The sequence below is a fragment of the Drosophila willistoni genome, chromosome 3R (assembly GCF_018902025.1).
Source record: "Drosophila willistoni isolate 14030-0811.24 chromosome 3R, UCI_dwil_1.1, whole genome shotgun sequence".
NCBI classification, from domain to species: domain Eukaryota; kingdom Metazoa; phylum Arthropoda; class Insecta; order Diptera; family Drosophilidae; genus Drosophila; species Drosophila willistoni.
In genome coordinates, this window is record NC_061086.1 from 17,517,223 (window position 1) to 17,532,828 (window position 15,606).

The 15,606-nt window shown below is 35.3% G+C and overlaps 8 protein-coding genes and 1 non-coding gene across 9 annotated transcripts; 6 read left to right on the forward strand and 3 right to left on the reverse strand.

The window, feature by feature from the left end:
- The first annotated feature begins 953 nt into the window (after positions 1-953).
- Positions 954-2,119, forward strand: LOC6647932 (transforming growth factor beta regulator 1). The gene is made up of 2 exons (XM_002070741.3): positions 954-1,101; positions 1,286-2,119. Exons 1-2 carry the CDS (start codon positions 1,042-1,044, stop codon positions 2,045-2,047), a joined length of 822 nt encoding a protein of 273 aa, XP_002070777.1. The 5' UTR covers positions 954-1,041; the 3' UTR covers positions 2,048-2,119.
- Positions 2,120-2,278: 159 nt separating this feature from the next.
- LOC6647931 (transcription elongation factor 1 homolog) lies at positions 2,279-2,714 on the forward strand. The gene is made up of 2 exons (XM_002070740.4): positions 2,279-2,486; positions 2,563-2,714. Exons 1-2 carry the CDS (start codon positions 2,371-2,373, stop codon positions 2,693-2,695), a joined length of 249 nt encoding a protein of 82 aa, XP_002070776.1. The 5' UTR covers positions 2,279-2,370; the 3' UTR covers positions 2,696-2,714.
- Positions 2,715-3,393: 679 nt separating this feature from the next.
- On the forward strand, positions 3,394-4,950 carry LOC6647930 (spermidine synthase). Its single transcript, XM_002070739.4, has 2 exons — positions 3,394-3,638; positions 4,143-4,950. Exons 1-2 carry the CDS (start codon positions 3,505-3,507, stop codon positions 4,876-4,878), a joined length of 870 nt encoding a protein of 289 aa, XP_002070775.1. The 5' UTR covers positions 3,394-3,504; the 3' UTR covers positions 4,879-4,950.
- Positions 4,951-5,052: 102 nt separating this feature from the next.
- LOC6647929 (DEAD-box helicase Dbp80) lies at positions 5,053-7,763 on the reverse strand. Its single transcript, XM_002070738.4, has 11 exons — positions 7,426-7,763; positions 7,243-7,352; positions 6,826-6,957; positions 6,566-6,761; positions 6,384-6,498; positions 6,141-6,318; positions 5,976-6,077; positions 5,770-5,905; positions 5,548-5,710; positions 5,374-5,487; positions 5,053-5,311 (listed from the first exon to the last, which is right to left on the reverse strand). Exons 1-11 carry the CDS (start codon positions 7,474-7,476, stop codon positions 5,172-5,174), a joined length of 1,437 nt encoding a protein of 478 aa, XP_002070774.1. The 5' UTR covers positions 7,477-7,763; the 3' UTR covers positions 5,053-5,171.
- A 47-nt stretch (positions 7,764-7,810) lies between these two features.
- On the forward strand, positions 7,811-8,468 carry LOC6647928 (NADH dehydrogenase [ubiquinone] 1 beta subcomplex subunit 2, mitochondrial). The gene is made up of 3 exons (XM_002070737.4): positions 7,811-8,045; positions 8,106-8,229; positions 8,290-8,468. The coding sequence occupies exons 1-3, from the start codon at positions 7,948-7,950 to the stop codon at positions 8,356-8,358; spliced, it is 291 nt and encodes a 96-aa protein (XP_002070773.1). The 5' UTR covers positions 7,811-7,947; the 3' UTR covers positions 8,359-8,468.
- A 488-nt stretch (positions 8,469-8,956) lies between these two features.
- On the reverse strand, positions 8,957-9,860 carry LOC6647927 (60S ribosomal protein L15). The gene is made up of 2 exons (XM_002070736.4): positions 9,534-9,860; positions 8,957-9,342 (listed from the first exon to the last, which is right to left on the reverse strand). The coding sequence occupies exons 1-2, from the start codon at positions 9,840-9,842 to the stop codon at positions 9,037-9,039; spliced, it is 615 nt and encodes a 204-aa protein (XP_002070772.1). The 5' UTR covers positions 9,843-9,860; the 3' UTR covers positions 8,957-9,036.
- A 196-nt stretch (positions 9,861-10,056) lies between these two features.
- Positions 10,057-10,136, reverse strand: LOC111519236. Its single transcript, XR_002724292.1, has one exon. It is a non-coding gene; the product is annotated as a small nucleolar RNA Me18S-Gm1358 (small nucleolar RNA).
- A 732-nt stretch (positions 10,137-10,868) lies between these two features.
- LOC6647926 (60S ribosomal protein L10) lies at positions 10,869-12,145 on the forward strand. The gene is made up of 5 exons (XM_002070735.4): positions 10,869-10,917; positions 11,062-11,091; positions 11,163-11,468; positions 11,701-11,863; positions 11,923-12,145. Exons 2-5 carry the CDS (start codon positions 11,069-11,071, stop codon positions 12,085-12,087), a joined length of 657 nt encoding a protein of 218 aa, XP_002070771.1. The 5' UTR covers positions 10,869-10,917; positions 11,062-11,068; the 3' UTR covers positions 12,088-12,145.
- Positions 12,146-12,720: 575 nt separating this feature from the next.
- On the forward strand, positions 12,721-15,523 carry LOC6647925 (vacuolar protein-sorting-associated protein 11 homolog). The gene has a single exon (XM_002070734.3). It carries the CDS (start codon positions 12,798-12,800, stop codon positions 15,450-15,452), a length of 2,655 nt encoding a protein of 884 aa, XP_002070770.1. The 5' UTR covers positions 12,721-12,797; the 3' UTR covers positions 15,453-15,523.
- The last annotated feature ends 83 nt before the right edge of the window (positions 15,524-15,606 follow it).

Consider the following 15,606-nt stretch of genomic DNA (forward strand, 5'->3'; position numbering starts at 1 on the left):
GCCCCGACTTTTCTTATTATGGTTTCCTAATCATGAAACGGTATTAAAGATATACAATTTTCGTAGCCGATAAATATTTTGGAAAGGAAGTATCCACATTTCTATATATAAGACGATTAAAGGGAAGAATCTTTTCGATCAAGGGAGGGCATTAATCTTATTCGATAAGAATCTGGATATATGCTCTGGATTTTAAAAATTGTTTATAAATAGAGTTGAAACTCTAGTTATAAAAGGTCTGAAACGGATTATATTCGTTATCCGAGGGTCCACTGTAAACCAACCAATGTCGATGCAAAAACATCGAGTAGCGACCTATCGATGGTCGATTCTCGTCGATAGTCCAAATTATCGATACTCTCGGTAAAACTATCGATTGTTTTGCAACTATGTAAACTAGAGATGGGCATGTGCCTCCCTTTTGAGGCACGGCAAGCTCCAATACGGAATTTTTTTTTGAGTCACGGCACGCACTGACCCGGCAAGAAAATTTAAACCTGAATTTTGATGTATTCAATAAATTTAAACAAGTAAAGTAATGCTATTTTATAAATTTAAACATTTTTATTAAAGTGGACTCATATTTTCACGTAAAAATAATATATTATCTAAATTGCTACTTCTCAGGCGTGTTCGTTTTTAATCTAAAATTATACCAGAAGTAAAAAAAAATCGTTCGCTTGTTGCGGCACTTACTGGTATATTTAAAATATTTCTTGTCAATGCTTACAAACTTTGTAGAGTACTGTTTTTCTTTTCCAGAAATCTAAAACATTTGTGTCACAAGAATCAGTCATTGCTAAATATTTATCAATTTCTATTTCTACAGAACTTTATTCAATTTTACTTTTTTTTAACAATTCAAGTCCGTAAATTTGAAAAACGCACTAGCACTTGTTGCGATAGTTTGATTAATTTTTTAAAAAGGCACGACTCGGGCAGGGCACGGCCCACGCCCATCTCTAATGTAAACATATAAAGATAAACAGTGTCGGTCATTTGCATTATTATTAAATTATAAAGCTAACTGGAATAAAAATCATGAACAAATATGAACAAAGATATCGAAGGTTAAAGCGCAGTATTAAAACTTACCTGCTGGTATGCAATCTTCATAATTACAGAAATATTTGTGTACATAGCCTTGCTAAAGTGTTACTATTATTTACATCAAAACAAATATGGTGTTTATTAAATCTTCAACAATGTTGAAAGAAAATGCATAGAACTTATTCATCTTACGGAGTCACAACTAACCTAATACAAAATTTTGTTTACCTCACAGGAAAACAGCTCTATTGCGGATGAAATTTGTCACGTTCAGGGAGAACTAACTGCAGCCCGCTCGGAGAGGCTGTTTTTAATTGAACGACTCATGTTCCATGAAGGTCTCGCAAAAAACAACCATATCCAAAACTGTTCAACAAATGAAAAAAGCGAAATCAAGGATAAAACCAATGGAACTCCTAGTAGTATAACGCAGGATCAGACATTACCTAAAACGAATACCATAGACATTAAATCAAAAAACACTTCAACTGCTCGTAAAAAGAAGTCAATGTTTCCTATTAACCTTACGAACATTTTGCTGCACTGCCTGGGAGAGATCATTCCAGGGAATCCGAATTTCCACACATCATGCTGGATATATCCCGTGGGATATGTAGCCACACGTATATATGCACACCCCAAGGATCCAAAAAAGAAATGTGTTTTTACTTGTAAAATACTTAATAATGCTGGAATACCACAATTTCAAATAATCCCCGACAATGATTTAGATGGAGTCTTTTTCGGAGAATCGGCTAACATATGCCACCAAGAACTTATTACTACTATTCAACGATCTTTTAAGGACAATACTAAGGCACACTTAAAAGTGCAGGGCGAAGTCTTTTTTGGTTTATCAAATGCAAAGACACAGTCACTTTTAATGTTAGATGCTAATTTCAAATGCTGTACCAATTTTAAAGGATTCAATCTGCCTAATAATGAGAACAATGACCCAGCACTATCATTTGAGGAACTTCAGACCTACTTAACGTAAAAGCAAACTGTACATAATTATTTTAGTCATTTTAAATTTACAAAAATAAAGCAAACATAAAAGATATTGCAATTACAAGTTGTAAGTAGTTATAATCGTGCTATAATTTAAACAAAAATCAAACCGTTTTTAATATAAAAATTTTTAAATATGGCCAGTATATCGTGTTTCATTATCAACGTTCCGAAAATGTATTCTAACTATCGATTTCATCAAGCAGTTTCAGCAATAATTGATTAATCGAATTAGGTCACACTGGTCAAAACAAACCTGTGAAATAGTTTTCATCTTTTTCTGAATATTATTAAATCTTAGATTTTACAATGGGGCGAAGGAAGTCTAAAAGAAAGCCGCCTCCGAAGAGAAAAAACATTGAGCCACTTGACCAACAGTTTAATTGTCCATTTTGTAACCATGAAAAATCGTGCGAAGTAAAAATGTAAGTACTACATGTACAAACATATGTGCCTACTGAATTTTGGTCGGGTTTTTAATTTTACATTCCTCAATTGCAGGGACAAGCGGCGAAATACTGCTAAAATAACATGTCGCGTCTGCTTAGAGGATTTCCAAACTGGGATTAACTTTTTATCGGAACCAATTGACGTTTATAATGATTGGGTTGATGCTTGTGAAACTGCGAATTAATAAATGCATATACTTATAACTCGATGTTTTAGTGACTCTGAATTTAGGTAATCAGAGATTCATCTAGCCGAATTCTCAAATCATTCCTATGGAAACTGTCTGCTAAAAGAGAACTCGGTTATTCTATTTTAGTTTGGAAATTCTAAAGACTATATTATAAATACTATATGACTAAAATTAGAATTGTACAACCACCAGAAAAAGATGGCACATCAAAGGGTCTGACACAAAATGATTTTAGAGATGAATCCATTAACGCTCCTTTTAATTAAATGTACTTTCATTTTACGTCTTTAATATACAATTTCTTGAAAAAAGTAAATTTTGATTGTTTTGTTAAAACTTTTGCTTACCATCAACATTGTTTAATGAAAGCCCATACATAAAAATTTGAATTGCTGGCAATCAGCTGAAAAGAGTAATCGTTGTCAGGTTAGAAGGTGAAAGCACAGGTAAACTAAAACAAACAAAAGCATAATTATTATAAAGTAAGTAGTAAGTAGGTATGAGTAAAAATATCTCGTTCACTGCACATTTAAATCTTATTATGTGCAGGGTGTATAAAAGTCGTTGCCCCCATATGTTTACATTGAGTTCACAGCATAAGAAATTGTTTACATCCCATTCCACCTGTTGATAGTATTTTGGTATTTTTAAAAACAGAAGCTTTGATATTTTAAAGTTATAAAAATATGGTTACTTTGAATTGGAGTCACATGTAGATTAAATTTTTGAGACTCAGTTTAATTATCAACGCGCCCGCGCTACGTTTAATTGTTCGGTTCAGCAGATCAGACACTTAATTCGAAATGGATTTGATTTCAAACGGATGGTTCAGTGAAGTTCAGAATGAACTCTGGCCTGGACAATCTTTTTCGCTGAAAGTTAAAAAAGTCCTGCATAAGGAAGATTCGAAATTCCAAAATATTCAAATTGTTGAAACGTAAGTTTGTAATAAAGCCAAGATTCACATTGTTGCCATGTACATATACATATATAGGCATGTGTACATAAATTTATTTAGATTAGCCATAGAAAGGGCTAACCCCTCCTATCAATTATATCTGACCCATATCTGTTTATCTGGCTAATTTCTTTACTGTCGCTGTATGTTTATACATAGATGAATTGTTGATGATGATAAAGTAAAGCACATACATATGTTTTTGAATACCATATTGCCTATTTACGTACAAAATCTGACTTTGGTGAACTCTTAAATTTTTAACACAAGATTACGAAAATTGAATTTGAATCTTTGTATTTACACCAAGGAGAGTCAAGGGATTTGATAATCAACTTACCATATTTTCGTCAATTTAAACATCTGGTTCTATCTGGTTACTTTAATAGGCCTTTGTTGATTAGGAAGACAACTTGCTAAATAAAATAGTTGTAAAATCGAAAATCATATTTTATTAATAAATGTTTCATCTATTTTTTTTAGTGAAAACTATGGAATGTGCTTGATACTGGATGGAATCATACAATGCACATTAAGAGATGAATTTTCCTATCAGGAAATGATTTCATTTCTGCCTCTCTGCTTACATCCGAACCCAAAGAAGGTCCTTATTGTTGGCGGCGGCGATGGTGGCGTAGCCAGAGAAGTTGTCAAGCATCCCCAGGTTGAGGAAGTCCATCAGGTGGAAATCGACGATCGCGTTGTAGAACTTTCCAAGCAATATTTACCCTCGATGGCATGTGGATTTGAAAACCCAAAATTGAAGCTGACTATCGGCGATGGATTCGAGTACATGAAGAATCATTCAAATGAATTCGATGTTATCATAACAGATAGCTCAGATCCAGTTGGCCCAGCTGTTTCCTTGTTCCAGGAAAGCTATTATGAATTAATGAAGAACGCCCTTAAGGATGGCGGTATTGTTTGCTCGCAAGGAGGCAGCTTTTGGCTGGATATCGCACACATTAAGAAAACTATGGATGGCTGTGGACAGCATTTTGCAAAAGTTGCCTATGCAGTGACATCGGTTCCATCTTATCCTTGCGGCCATATTGGTTTTGTCATAGGTTCTTTGAATAAGAATCAAGTTTTCAAAACTCCCACAAAGAAATTTGAGAATTCCGAAATTGATTCCTTGAACCTAAAATACTACTCGAGTGAAGTTCATGCTTCTGCCTTTGCTCTACCCCGTTGGGTCGAGAAACATTTATACGAATAACTATTTAATAATGACATTTTAACAGGGACACTAATAAACAGGTTTTATTTCAAACAAAAGAAAAATACTGTATTTACTCTGCTCTTCATTTATGCTTATGGTAAGAAATTGTCAAAATTAAACACTAAGCTTTTTTCAAAAAAAAAATATCTTCAGTTTTCAAAAACTTGTAAGTTTGTTATTATATTAATGAATATGAAACATATGTATATTTATTTTTCATCCTGAATTGTGCATAATAGTCATATCAAGATTCGACAATATCAACTTTAAATTATGGAATGATGATTATTTTAATTTCCAATTTTTCCAATGTCATCTGCATTATCAGTGTTTAAAAATTCGATATCTTTTTGAAAGTGCTTCTCAATAGCCGCACACACTTCCATACTTTTCTCACTATCGACGAGATTAATAGCAATTCCGGATTTTCCTGTAAAATGAAATTCGTTAGGCATTACAACAAAACAAGGAACGGTCTATTGATCTACTTACCAAAACGACCTGTTCGGCCAATACGATGCAAATAAGTCTCACAGTCAGCCTTTCCGCGTGAATCGATAGGCAAATCGAAATTGACCACTATTGTAACTTGTTCAATGTCAATGCCTTAAAAGATTAATATAATTTTAAGTATTTGTTTGTTATTTTGTATATAGATATTTCTACCTCGAGACAATACATTGGTTGTAATGAGAACTTTCTCGAGTCCCGAACGGAATCGATCCAAAACAGCAAGTCTTTGCTCAACGGTCAAATCCCCAGAAAGCACGGCAACTGAATGGCCATCCTTTGACATTTTGCTAGCGAGCCAAGATGCAGTTTTACGTGTCTAAAATAAATTAACGATTAATTTTCAGCGCTTATATACAAGATAAGATATCAACTTACATGACAGAATATAATGGCTTGTCCAATGCTAATGCAGCCATAAATATTTTGTATGGCATTGTACTTTCCATCTTCGTTTTTACATTTAACATAATATTGTTTAATATTATCCAATGATTCTTCTTCACGCATTAGTCTAATACAGTTTAAATAATAGAATTTATTCTTTTTAATAGCTTTTCTAATATTTCTCTAATTATACATACCTTATAATTGTGGGATCAGTCACAATCAATCGTGCAAAATCCATCACTTCTTTGTTGTATGTCGCTGAAAAGAACAGCATTTGACATGACGTCTTGAGCATTCTGAAAAATATTGAAAATGCATTTATAAGGATTCCAAATTCAAGATTTGATAAAAATACTTACTTATGAATTCGAATGCATTGATCGTGATGTCCTTGCGTTGCAATCATAACATCAGCTTCATCCAATACGAAAACAGTAATTTTCTTCATATCAAACAAACGAAATTTAAGTCCCCAGTCCAACATTTTTCCAGGAGTTCCAATCAAAATGTGCTCAGTAATCTTTGAGGAACGATCAACTGGGAAAATTATGAAATAGACAGTAAATTAATTGCAAAGTGAACCACCCATATCAAATAATTACCTTCTTCACCGCGTACAGCGAATCTTAGTTTAATGTCCGGCGAAAACTGACCCATGCGTGCTGCAGCTTCACCTGTTTGAATTGCCAACTCATAAGTTGGTGACAAACAAAGTACCTGAACAAAACACAATCCAAACTCATTAGCTCAAATGAAAGTTAAAGAATATTCCTAACTCGTTTACCTGAGGATGATTCAGTGCAGTATTAACTCGGCTAAGCATTGCTAAGACAAAAGCCGCTGTTTTACCTGTTCCCGATTGGCTTTGCGCTATCATATTTTGTGGCGGATCTGCTAGCAGAGTTGGCAAAGCGGTTTCTTGAATTTTTGATGGCGTATTAAAACCCATGGCATAAATGCCTTTAAGTAGTTCTGGTTTTCTACAAAATAGTATCCAAATAATGTCAACAATTACCATAAAAACGAAAAACAATTGTTACTTACAAATGAAGGGCTTCAAAAGTTTTTACCGAGTGCAAAGGCGAATTTGGGTTCTTTTGTTGAATGTCCAGAGACAATTTGGTATTTACCAATCCTTTGCCCAATATCTTAATTAAAAGACTTGTTTCTGCTGGACTGCAAAATGAAGAAATATATAACTATATAAGACATGAAGCTTTAATTTCTCTGTTCTTTCCGTGCAACACCCATTTCTAACACATAAAAGGATTTGAAGGCATTTATTATAACCCGAATTGTGAAATCGACTCCAAGTGAATTTTGGCGAAGAACCAAATTGGCCATCTCGAAGGACAACCAATTGAAATATAATCCGTCGCTTTAACAAACTCACGTGGCATATTATAGAAACATATATATGCATAAACATATAAATGTATGTATTTAGTTAAATCAACTTACTCAGCATTATCCGCTTGTGAGTCCTCGCTGCTTTTTGAAGCCGGCGAATTTGAACTTGCGGCATTCTGCGCATTGTTTGTATCACCAGATTTTATATGTAGTTGATCAACCTGCAAGAATAAATTAGATTAATATTCAGCACAAATGAACGCGTCAAAGTAAACTCTATTCTTGCATACATACCAATTTCGAGACTTCCTGGTCTTCTGCGATTTTAACCCAATTATCCGTCATTATTTCGCTTAATTTTCCAATTCAAGAAGTAAAATGAGACTCTGGTAAAGCGATAACAATGTCCAATATGCAATGATAGTTGAACGATATTAATCGATTTATTCGCGATTGCACGGTTTGAGATATGAAAACGAAACACATTGGGGAAACAGTGAGAAAAAATAATTCAAAATACTGAAACCACTCAAAACTGGTTTTAGTTTTAAAACAAATTTAGTAGCCTTTTAAGTTGCTATCAAAACCAGTACTAATCCTAAAAATTCCCCCATCATATCTAAAACTTTAATTTATTAGTTTTATCCACCATTTAATTTATATATTAGATTAAAATTATAAGTCGAAACTCCAATTTGAACCAGTTCGACAGACGATATATTTTTGCATACCATAGTGGGAGGGCTATCGAATATCAACATTGCTTTCATTTTTATCAATATAAAAAAGAAGTCGAGTAAACATAATAATACAAATATGAACATTGCTCGAAATCTAATTTTGAGCCCACAGGCGAAAGCCGTTCTCTTTAGAAACATTCTAAAGACTAATGTAGTCCTAAGGCAAAGTCATGTGTAAGTAACCGATTGTACTGTAATACTCGGGGTATAAAAATTACATAATAATTTTTAAAGGGTCTCGTACCGAGCTCCACCACCGCCGCATTCAAAGGCGACCAGGATTGGAGCTGTTGCCGTAGGTGGCGCTATGTGGTGGTGGGTTATTTGGCACCTGTGGCATGAACCCGATCACATTACCGTAAGTTTTCGCATGGTCTGCATCAGCCACATCTTCAACAACCATTCTTTTAATTTGCAGGGTGAATTCGACTATCCAAACCCGTCAAAATGGACCAATGCAGAATTGGGTATTCCAAAGGATGAATAGAGAGTTGTAGTTAAATTTCTACGCAATGAAATAAATGTCGATACATAAAACTTATTGTTATTAATAACAATAGATATTTTAAATTATATATGCATATGTGCCGCCCGAAAGCCAATATTTTTTTAATTTGAGGACTGTGGCTAGCAAACTTTAACAATAGCCATCTAGTTAAACCATTTAAATCAGCTTAAATAAATTACCCGCATTTAATTTGCAGGGTGAATTCGGATAATCAAACCCGTCAAAATGGACCAATGCAGAATTGGGTATTCCAAAGAAAGAATAGAGAGTTGTAATTAAATTTCTACGGACTCATATAAATTTAGATGCATATAACTTCTTACCTGTTAATAACAATAGATATTTTAAATTATATATTTTACTGTTGATTTGCCGACCGAAAGCCAATATTTTTTTAATATGTGGACTGCAGCTTGCTAAGACCAGTTCAACTGTTTTAATCAGCATCAACCTAATGTCAAACACAAATCAGACCCAGGAGACGACTTTGGCCTATAAATTCCCCGCATTCAAATAAATACATAGAGCCTTAAAACCAATCAAATTGGTTATTATAAAATTTAGTTCTTTTCACAAATTACTTGATACAAGGAGCAAATACCCCTGTAAAACATCGGCATTTTATTGTAGAAATGTCTAATTACATTCTTAAACTTTTTAGCGCTTCCTGTGCATGTGCTCACGGTTCTTGCGCTTCCAGGCAGCGCGCCTGGAGCCACCAATTGTCTGCGAGTATCTGTAACCCTTGCCAAGACCACGGGAACGCTTGCCGGCAGAGGTCAAGCCACGCAATTCACGGTGCTTGTGCACGTGCTTGCAAATCCAGTTGATTTTGGCATCACGGCGGATAGCATTATGGTGGATGTCAACCAAGATAACCTCGAAATATTTGTACGAAGCGTCCTGGGCAACCCAGTACGAGTTCAGAACACGCAGGCCACCAAGTCTACGACCAACACGTTCCTGTAATAAATATGAAATGCAAATTTTAAGTATTCGAAGCAAATAACATTTAAATTGTAAGCTTTTAGCAAAAATGTCAGACATCTAAGGAAGTTAAGAAAGTAGTCAACAGGATTTCATTTAGACCAAAGTTGTTATCATCAGCATTGCACATTGTTAAAATAGATCAATAGCCTAGTTGGAGAACTCACCTCGGCAATGGATTGCAAACCACGGTATGGCTTCAATTGGTTGACACCATGGCTCTTGGGCTTGCCGTAGGTGCAACCCTTGGGAACTGGGCGCTTGCGGCCACCACGACGCACACGAATTCTGTAGATGACATAACCCTGCTTAGCACGGTATCCCAGACGACGGGCCTTGTCTGGACGAGTGGGCCTGGGTGAACGGTGCAGCTTTGTCAACTGACGGTACTGCCAGACGCGGATGCGAAGCAAGTAGCGCAACACATCGCTCTGCTTCTTTCTGTACAACTCCTGCATATACCGGTATGCCCCCATTTTGGATGATTGATAGACCTAGTAACAAATTGAATGTGTTATTTATATTTTTAATAACTGTCACATCATCGGTCTATCAACAGCCCACTGGACTGAGCCGTTAACTTTTTGTGCAACATTTGGGATTTCTGCAACTGAAACACAGATATTTACATATATTATATATAAAAAACCATGTTCAATTAACTAAATGATGAAAAACATCCAAACTGCGTATTGGTCAGAATATCCATAATCGTCATTTAACCATTACTGGTTTAAGAGTGGTGCATGGAAATCTCATCATCCGAATCCAGAACGTTACTATACCACAAATATTTAAGTAAATTAAGAGTTTTTTAGTTACCTGTCTGAAAATATAGAAAGGATTTTTGAATTAATTATTATTGTTTTATCAAATTCATCAAGTAGTTCACTTTTTTATACTGAGATGTACCCAATATTTTAAGATTAAGTTGAAGCACACCTACCTCGCACGTCGACCAATTTGCAAAAGAAGGAAACTCGGCAAGTGACCGAGAAGGAAATGAATAGCCAGAGTTGCATTGAAAGTTCGTTTCTCCGATATATATCGTTTTTGAATAACTTCTTGTTTTGAAACTGTGGCATAGGAACAAGTGTTCGTATAGAAGCCAGTATTTTATTTATTAAACCTTTAAACGGGTATTAATTAAAAAAAATATTAATTCAAAAAATAAAGTATTATCCTCATGGCAAATTTAATATATTTTAAATAGTTTGCAAAATAAATAATTCATTATGTATACATTATAGGACAGTAACAAAAAACACTAAACATAAACAAGAGAAGATAATATGTTAGATGTAATATTACATATTACAGGCTGTAAGAAGTGTTTTTTTTTTTTACATGAAAGAACATATGTTTAACATGTATTTCATTAAAGACAACTTGTTTTCCGTTTCCATCGTTCCCAATTTATTGGAATTTCCGTAGATAGTTGTGAATTTAAAATATATATCGCAAATAGATATTTTGTTATCGGTGTTTAGTATCATCACCATTTCCGCTGTTCTCCCTTTCTTCCTTTTGTTTTGCACCGTCTCAGAAGAGGTATGTAAAGCTGCCTAGGGAAAAAAAATCTTTTGTCATCTGGACATAATTCTACGGGTTTTTAAAGAATTCCCTTTACAATTAAAGAGTTTTTCTTCAAGAAAAAGCCTTTATTAATATTTATTTTGTTTTGTTTTGTTTAAGGTTCAAAATGGGTCGCCGTCCCGCGAGATGGTAAGTTAAATTATCGTATCAAACTGTGAGTCATAATGCTAATTTATTTTTTGTTTGTCTATTTTTTACAGCTATCGTTATTGCAAAAACAAGCCATACCCCAAGTCACGTTTCTGTCGTGGTGTACCCGACCCTAAGATTCGTATTTTCGATTTGGGCAGAAAGAAGGCAACTGTGGAAGATTTTCCGTTATGTGTGCATTTAGTGTCTGATGAATATGAACAGCTTAGCAGCGAAGCCTTGGAGGCAGGCCGCATTTGCTGCAACAAGTATTTGGTGAAATACTGTGGTAAGGATCAGTTCCATATCCGTATGCGTCTGCATCCTTTCCACGTCATTCGCATCAACAAGATGTTGTCGTGCGCCGGAGCTGATAGGTAAGAGGAACGCTATTAAAGATTAATCTAGAAGCATTTGTGTGAATGGTGAAATTGATTTATCTGTGCAATACATCGAACAATGACTGGCATATTACTTGACCTTTCTAAAAGTCTTGTTTGGCATAAAATGAATACCGACATAGAAGATAATGCCTTTGCATTATTGAGTGAATGTGTTTCCAAGTGTTTATTATAAAAACAAAAGTTAAACAATTAATTCATCATCTAGGCTCCAAACTGGAATGAGAGGTGCTTTCGGCAAGCCTCAAGGTACAGTGGCTCGTGTGCGTATTGGACAGCCTATCATGTCTGTTCGCTCAAGCGACCGTTACAAGGCTCAAGTTGTGGAAGCTTTGCGTCGTGCCAAGTTCAAGTTCCCTGGCCGTCAGAAGGTACGTAAACACGTCTAAAGGATTATTTCGTTGTACTAATAATGCATGTATTCGTTTAGATCTACGTCTCCAAGAAATGGGGCTTCACCAAGTACGATCGGGAGCGTTATGAGGAACTCCGTGATGACAACCGCTTTGAAGCCGATGGTTGCAACGTGAAATACCGCCCAGAGCACGGCCCAATGGCTGCTTGGGAAAAGGCTCAGCGTGAGGTTTATGCTTAAAATAAAGTCGATCTAAATCAATAAAGACGGTAACATTTTAACTTTTCACCGAATAAAAGTTGGTGTGGAATTTATTTTGTAACAAAACTTTTTTTTGTTGATCACTGAACAATTTTTCCTAGACATATTTAATATTCTAATTGTTATAAAAAAGTGCAATAGATGTTCAAGAGGTTCCATATAACCTATGAATAACTGTTTTACGACCGACTTCTATTAAGGATTGTGTCGGGAAGAAGGTAAATATAACTTAGTGGCTCAGATTTTTGAAACAGACATTAGTCGCGACTAATGACACTTTTTAATTAGCTTATAGTAAATGAGAGCATGCAAAATTAAATTGGCAGTTTAAATACAGAGTCTGCCGCCTTTCGAAATTTAGAATTTCCTTTGTTCCAGGTCCATAGTTCCAAACTTGTGCCTGAAACTTATCGATAATAAGAAACGTAGTCTATATCGATATTTACTTAGAAGAAATTAACCCTCTAAGACTTAAGATAATAAAATAAAATTATTAATTCTGACCATTTTCTAAGTCATTTCGGAAATTAATTTAATGTTAAAAAGTTTAATTTGATTATTCCTAACTTCAATAAATTTTCAAAATAGTATTAATTTTCATTGTTTGTTATATTTTATGACAATCGATTAAAAACTCACGAGCCTTAGAGGGTTAACTTGGTTTTGCCAAAACAAAAGTATATTACAAAATGAGTGTGCTAGAATGGAAAAAACTTGATCTGTTTCATTTAGTAATACCTCCACCCAGTACTAATCTACAATCATTAAGTGGCGATATTACGGCACACTGCTTTAATTGGAATACAACGGTATTTTGTGAGCAAAATGGATTTATTCACGTTTATACGGAGAACTGGGAGAATGTTGTTTTTAAGAGTCAGCTGGGTGACAAGCAGCCCATTAAGTGTTGTGCTCTGACCAACAATGGATTGCTTGCAACTGCATCACAAGACGATAACTTTGTGGTCTCCATTCACATATACGACCTAAAAAGATTAAGTCGGAAACAAGGAGCTCCAATCATATCTACTGCAAATCTGCCTTCAACAAGTACCATCACCTGTATGCAAGTGGAGACGATATCAGAAAAGATATTTGCCATAAGCATTGGATTTGATAAGGGCGATATTTTATTGCATTACGGCAAGTTAATTAGGGATCTATCGCCAAGCATTCGCCAGTTCTCAATTGGACTGCGGCCCATAAATGGCATCCACTTCGAAACATCTTTTACGACAGATGCAGTGCAGCCGTCGTGCAATATTTTTGTGATCAGTCTGGATGGCGTGTTTTGCTTTTCGCTTAGTGACAAAGGTCAGCCTGAGCCAAAACTTAAACTTCAGAATGATAAGAAAACGTTTAACAGATGCTGCACAATTCGTCAGCAGAGAGGTTTTTCTATGAATAATCCGGATCCGGAAGCCCTGTTGGTAGTTGGAAGTGATGACGCCATTTATTGCTTTACACGCGATGGAAGAGGACCCTGTTATGCCATTGAGGGGCAAAAGAAATATGTCTCATGGGTCGGACCCTATATGATTGCTGTTGTAAAGGAGCAGAAATCTATTCTATCATCTCAGCCAGGCACTACACTCATTGTGGTGGACACTGAAAATAAAATGATTGTTTTTTCCCAGCACATCGAAGACCTATTTTGTATTATCAATAGAAAGAATGACTTTTATGTCATCACCAGAGAAGAGGAACCAACTAGCAAATCATATGCATACAATATGTATATTTTGGAGGAACATGATATATCGTTTAAGGTGCGATTATTGACCAAAAATGTTATGTATGACACAGCGTTGAGGTTGTTAGAAAGAGAAGGATTGGCTCCTTCTGACGATGCTGCAATTGTTAGATATCAGTTTGGCAACCATTTACTATCGAAAGGCGACCCAAGCAGAGCGGCAAAGGAATATATCCGAACAATAGGATTCGTAAAGCCCTTTAATGTCATTTCCAAACTTCTAACTCCAAGATATAATGAATATCTCATTGAATACCTAGAGGAATTTGTAAAGAGCGATGAGGCAACTGACGAGCATAGAAGACTACTTCAAAGTTGCTTGGATAGAAGGGACTTAAGCAGTGGCATCGAACAGCTCTCCACTCTTCAGGATGGCACTCATAATACCGATAATATACAACTTGGCGACTTTAAATATCCATCAAATCGAGCTGCCAATTTTCTGCTGTTTGCCAATGTCTGGCATAGTTTAAGAAAGGATCAAAATCTCGCTGAACTTTATAAGGAACAAGAGATTTTAAATTTCTTTTTAGAGTCTGGACAAGAATTGTTAGAAAAGCATTCGGAGACTGTATTGGCGACTATTAAAGCGCTTGTCCGCGATAAGAAAACAGACAATATTTTAGATTTTCTGAGCATTCTGTCACAGGATATTGAATTTTGTCTTAATATTTTAACCGAAATTATCCAAATTAATCCCGATTGCGATGAAAAACTATATTATTATATGCTTATCCTGTATCTTGAACTATGGCGTGAAAAGAAAGCATCATCAGAAGATATACTGAATTTTTTGAAAAATAAACGACTGCGTCATGATAAGGTTCTTATTATATGCGGCCTTTATCTTTTCACAAATGGCATTAAACATATTCAATCCAATCCGACAGATGCTGAGCTTAATAATGGTGGTGAAACGATTCTTAAAGAATGTATGAATAGTCTAATCAAAAATTTCCCCGAACATTCATTCCTTTTTGAGACCAGTTCCAGATCATTTCTAATGCTGCTGAAAAACGCGTGCAATAATACGGCCATGAATGCCTTGCATCTGAAACAATTTTTCAAGGATAAATCTTTAAAAGCTTTTATGGATACGCATAACGAGTTGGCATCCATTAATGATCTCAAGGATCAAATTAAACAGTCTACATCACTGATATCACGCTACAGATGCAATCCCATTGAATTTCGTAACACATCCTGTGATATTTGCAGGCAACCATTGCATATGCCATCAGTTTATTTCCTTTGTCAACATTCCTTTCATAAGGAATGTCTCAATTATAATTCCAAACTTGTTTCGAATGCATCATGCAGCGTCTGCTCTAACAATGCAAACTACTATGTGGACAAAGAGGATACCAATCCATTTGAAGAAGACGATGAGGACTCGGGTGATATAATAGCTGGAATTTCAAAAAGTTTGGCTACTGGCATTATTCCATTGACTTCGGGCAATAACATAATAACAACAGAATCACTGACAAGTGGAAATAGCAAGACCAAGGCATGGGCCGGAAGGATATCAGAAAAAAGAGTGGCAGCAAGCAGCAATCCCTTTGACGCAAATTATAATAGTTTTGACTGATAATACCAAATGCATGTACGTTTAATATTATTACTGCACAATAAATTGTAAATTTATATAAACACCATAAATATTTATTGGCCCAGAGATGGTATCTCTTTCTGTTTATAATAAATGTATCCACTCTTAATCAGAGACCCAGTGGATTGCTATG

Bases quoted from the DNA above. Each gene is read 5' to 3' on its own strand.
- LOC6647927 (XM_002070736.4), bottom strand. From the start codon at position 9,842: ATGGGGGCATACCGGTATATGCAGGAGTTGTACAGAAAGAAGCAGAGC. The intron at 9,343-9,533 runs GTGAGTTCTCCA...TATTTATTACAG, and splicing joins GTTTGCAATCCATTGCCGAG to GAACGTGTTGGTCGTAGACT.
- LOC6647931 (XM_002070740.4), top strand. From the start codon at position 2,371: ATGGGGCGAAGGAAGTCTAAAAGAAAGCCGCCTCCGAAGAGAAAAAAC. The intron at 2,487-2,562 runs GTAAGTACTACA...CCTCAATTGCAG, and splicing joins AAATCGTGCGAAGTAAAAAT to GGACAAGCGGCGAAATACTG.
- LOC6647928 (XM_002070737.4), top strand. From the start codon at position 7,948: ATGAACATTGCTCGAAATCTAATTTTGAGCCCACAGGCGAAAGCCGTT. The intron at 8,046-8,105 runs GTAAGTAACCGA...TAATTTTTAAAG, and splicing joins GTCCTAAGGCAAAGTCATGT to GGTCTCGTACCGAGCTCCAC. The intron at 8,230-8,289 runs GTAAGTTTTCGC...TTTAATTTGCAG, and splicing joins ATGAACCCGATCACATTACC to GGTGAATTCGACTATCCAAA.
- LOC6647925 (XM_002070734.3), top strand. From the start codon at position 12,798: ATGAGTGTGCTAGAATGGAAAAAACTTGATCTGTTTCATTTAGTAATA.
- LOC6647926 (XM_002070735.4), top strand. From the start codon at position 11,069: ATGGGTCGCCGTCCCGCGAGATG. The intron at 11,469-11,700 runs GTAAGAGGAACG...TTCATCATCTAG, and splicing joins TCGTGCGCCGGAGCTGATAG to GCTCCAAACTGGAATGAGAG. The intron at 11,864-11,922 runs GTACGTAAACAC...GTATTCGTTTAG, and splicing joins AGTTCCCTGGCCGTCAGAAG to ATCTACGTCTCCAAGAAATG.
- LOC6647932 (XM_002070741.3), top strand. From the start codon at position 1,042: ATGAACAAATATGAACAAAGATATCGAAGGTTAAAGCGCAGTATTAAA. The intron at 1,102-1,285 runs GTATGCAATCTT...TTTACCTCACAG, and splicing joins GTATTAAAACTTACCTGCTG to GAAAACAGCTCTATTGCGGA.
- LOC6647930 (XM_002070739.4), top strand. From the start codon at position 3,505: ATGGATTTGATTTCAAACGGATGGTTCAGTGAAGTTCAGAATGAACTC. The intron at 3,639-4,142 runs GTAAGTTTGTAA...TATTTTTTTTAG, and splicing joins AATATTCAAATTGTTGAAAC to TGAAAACTATGGAATGTGCT.
- LOC6647929 (XM_002070738.4), bottom strand. From the start codon at position 7,476: ATGACGGATAATTGGGTTAAAATCGCAGAAGACCAGGAAGTCTCGAAA. The intron at 5,906-5,975 runs GTATGTATAATT...AAACTGTATTAG, and splicing joins ACTGATCCCACAATTATAAG to ACTAATGCGTGAAGAAGAAT. The intron at 5,488-5,547 runs GTAGAAATATCT...TAATCTTTTAAG, and splicing joins AACCAATGTATTGTCTCGAG to GCATTGACATTGAACAAGTT.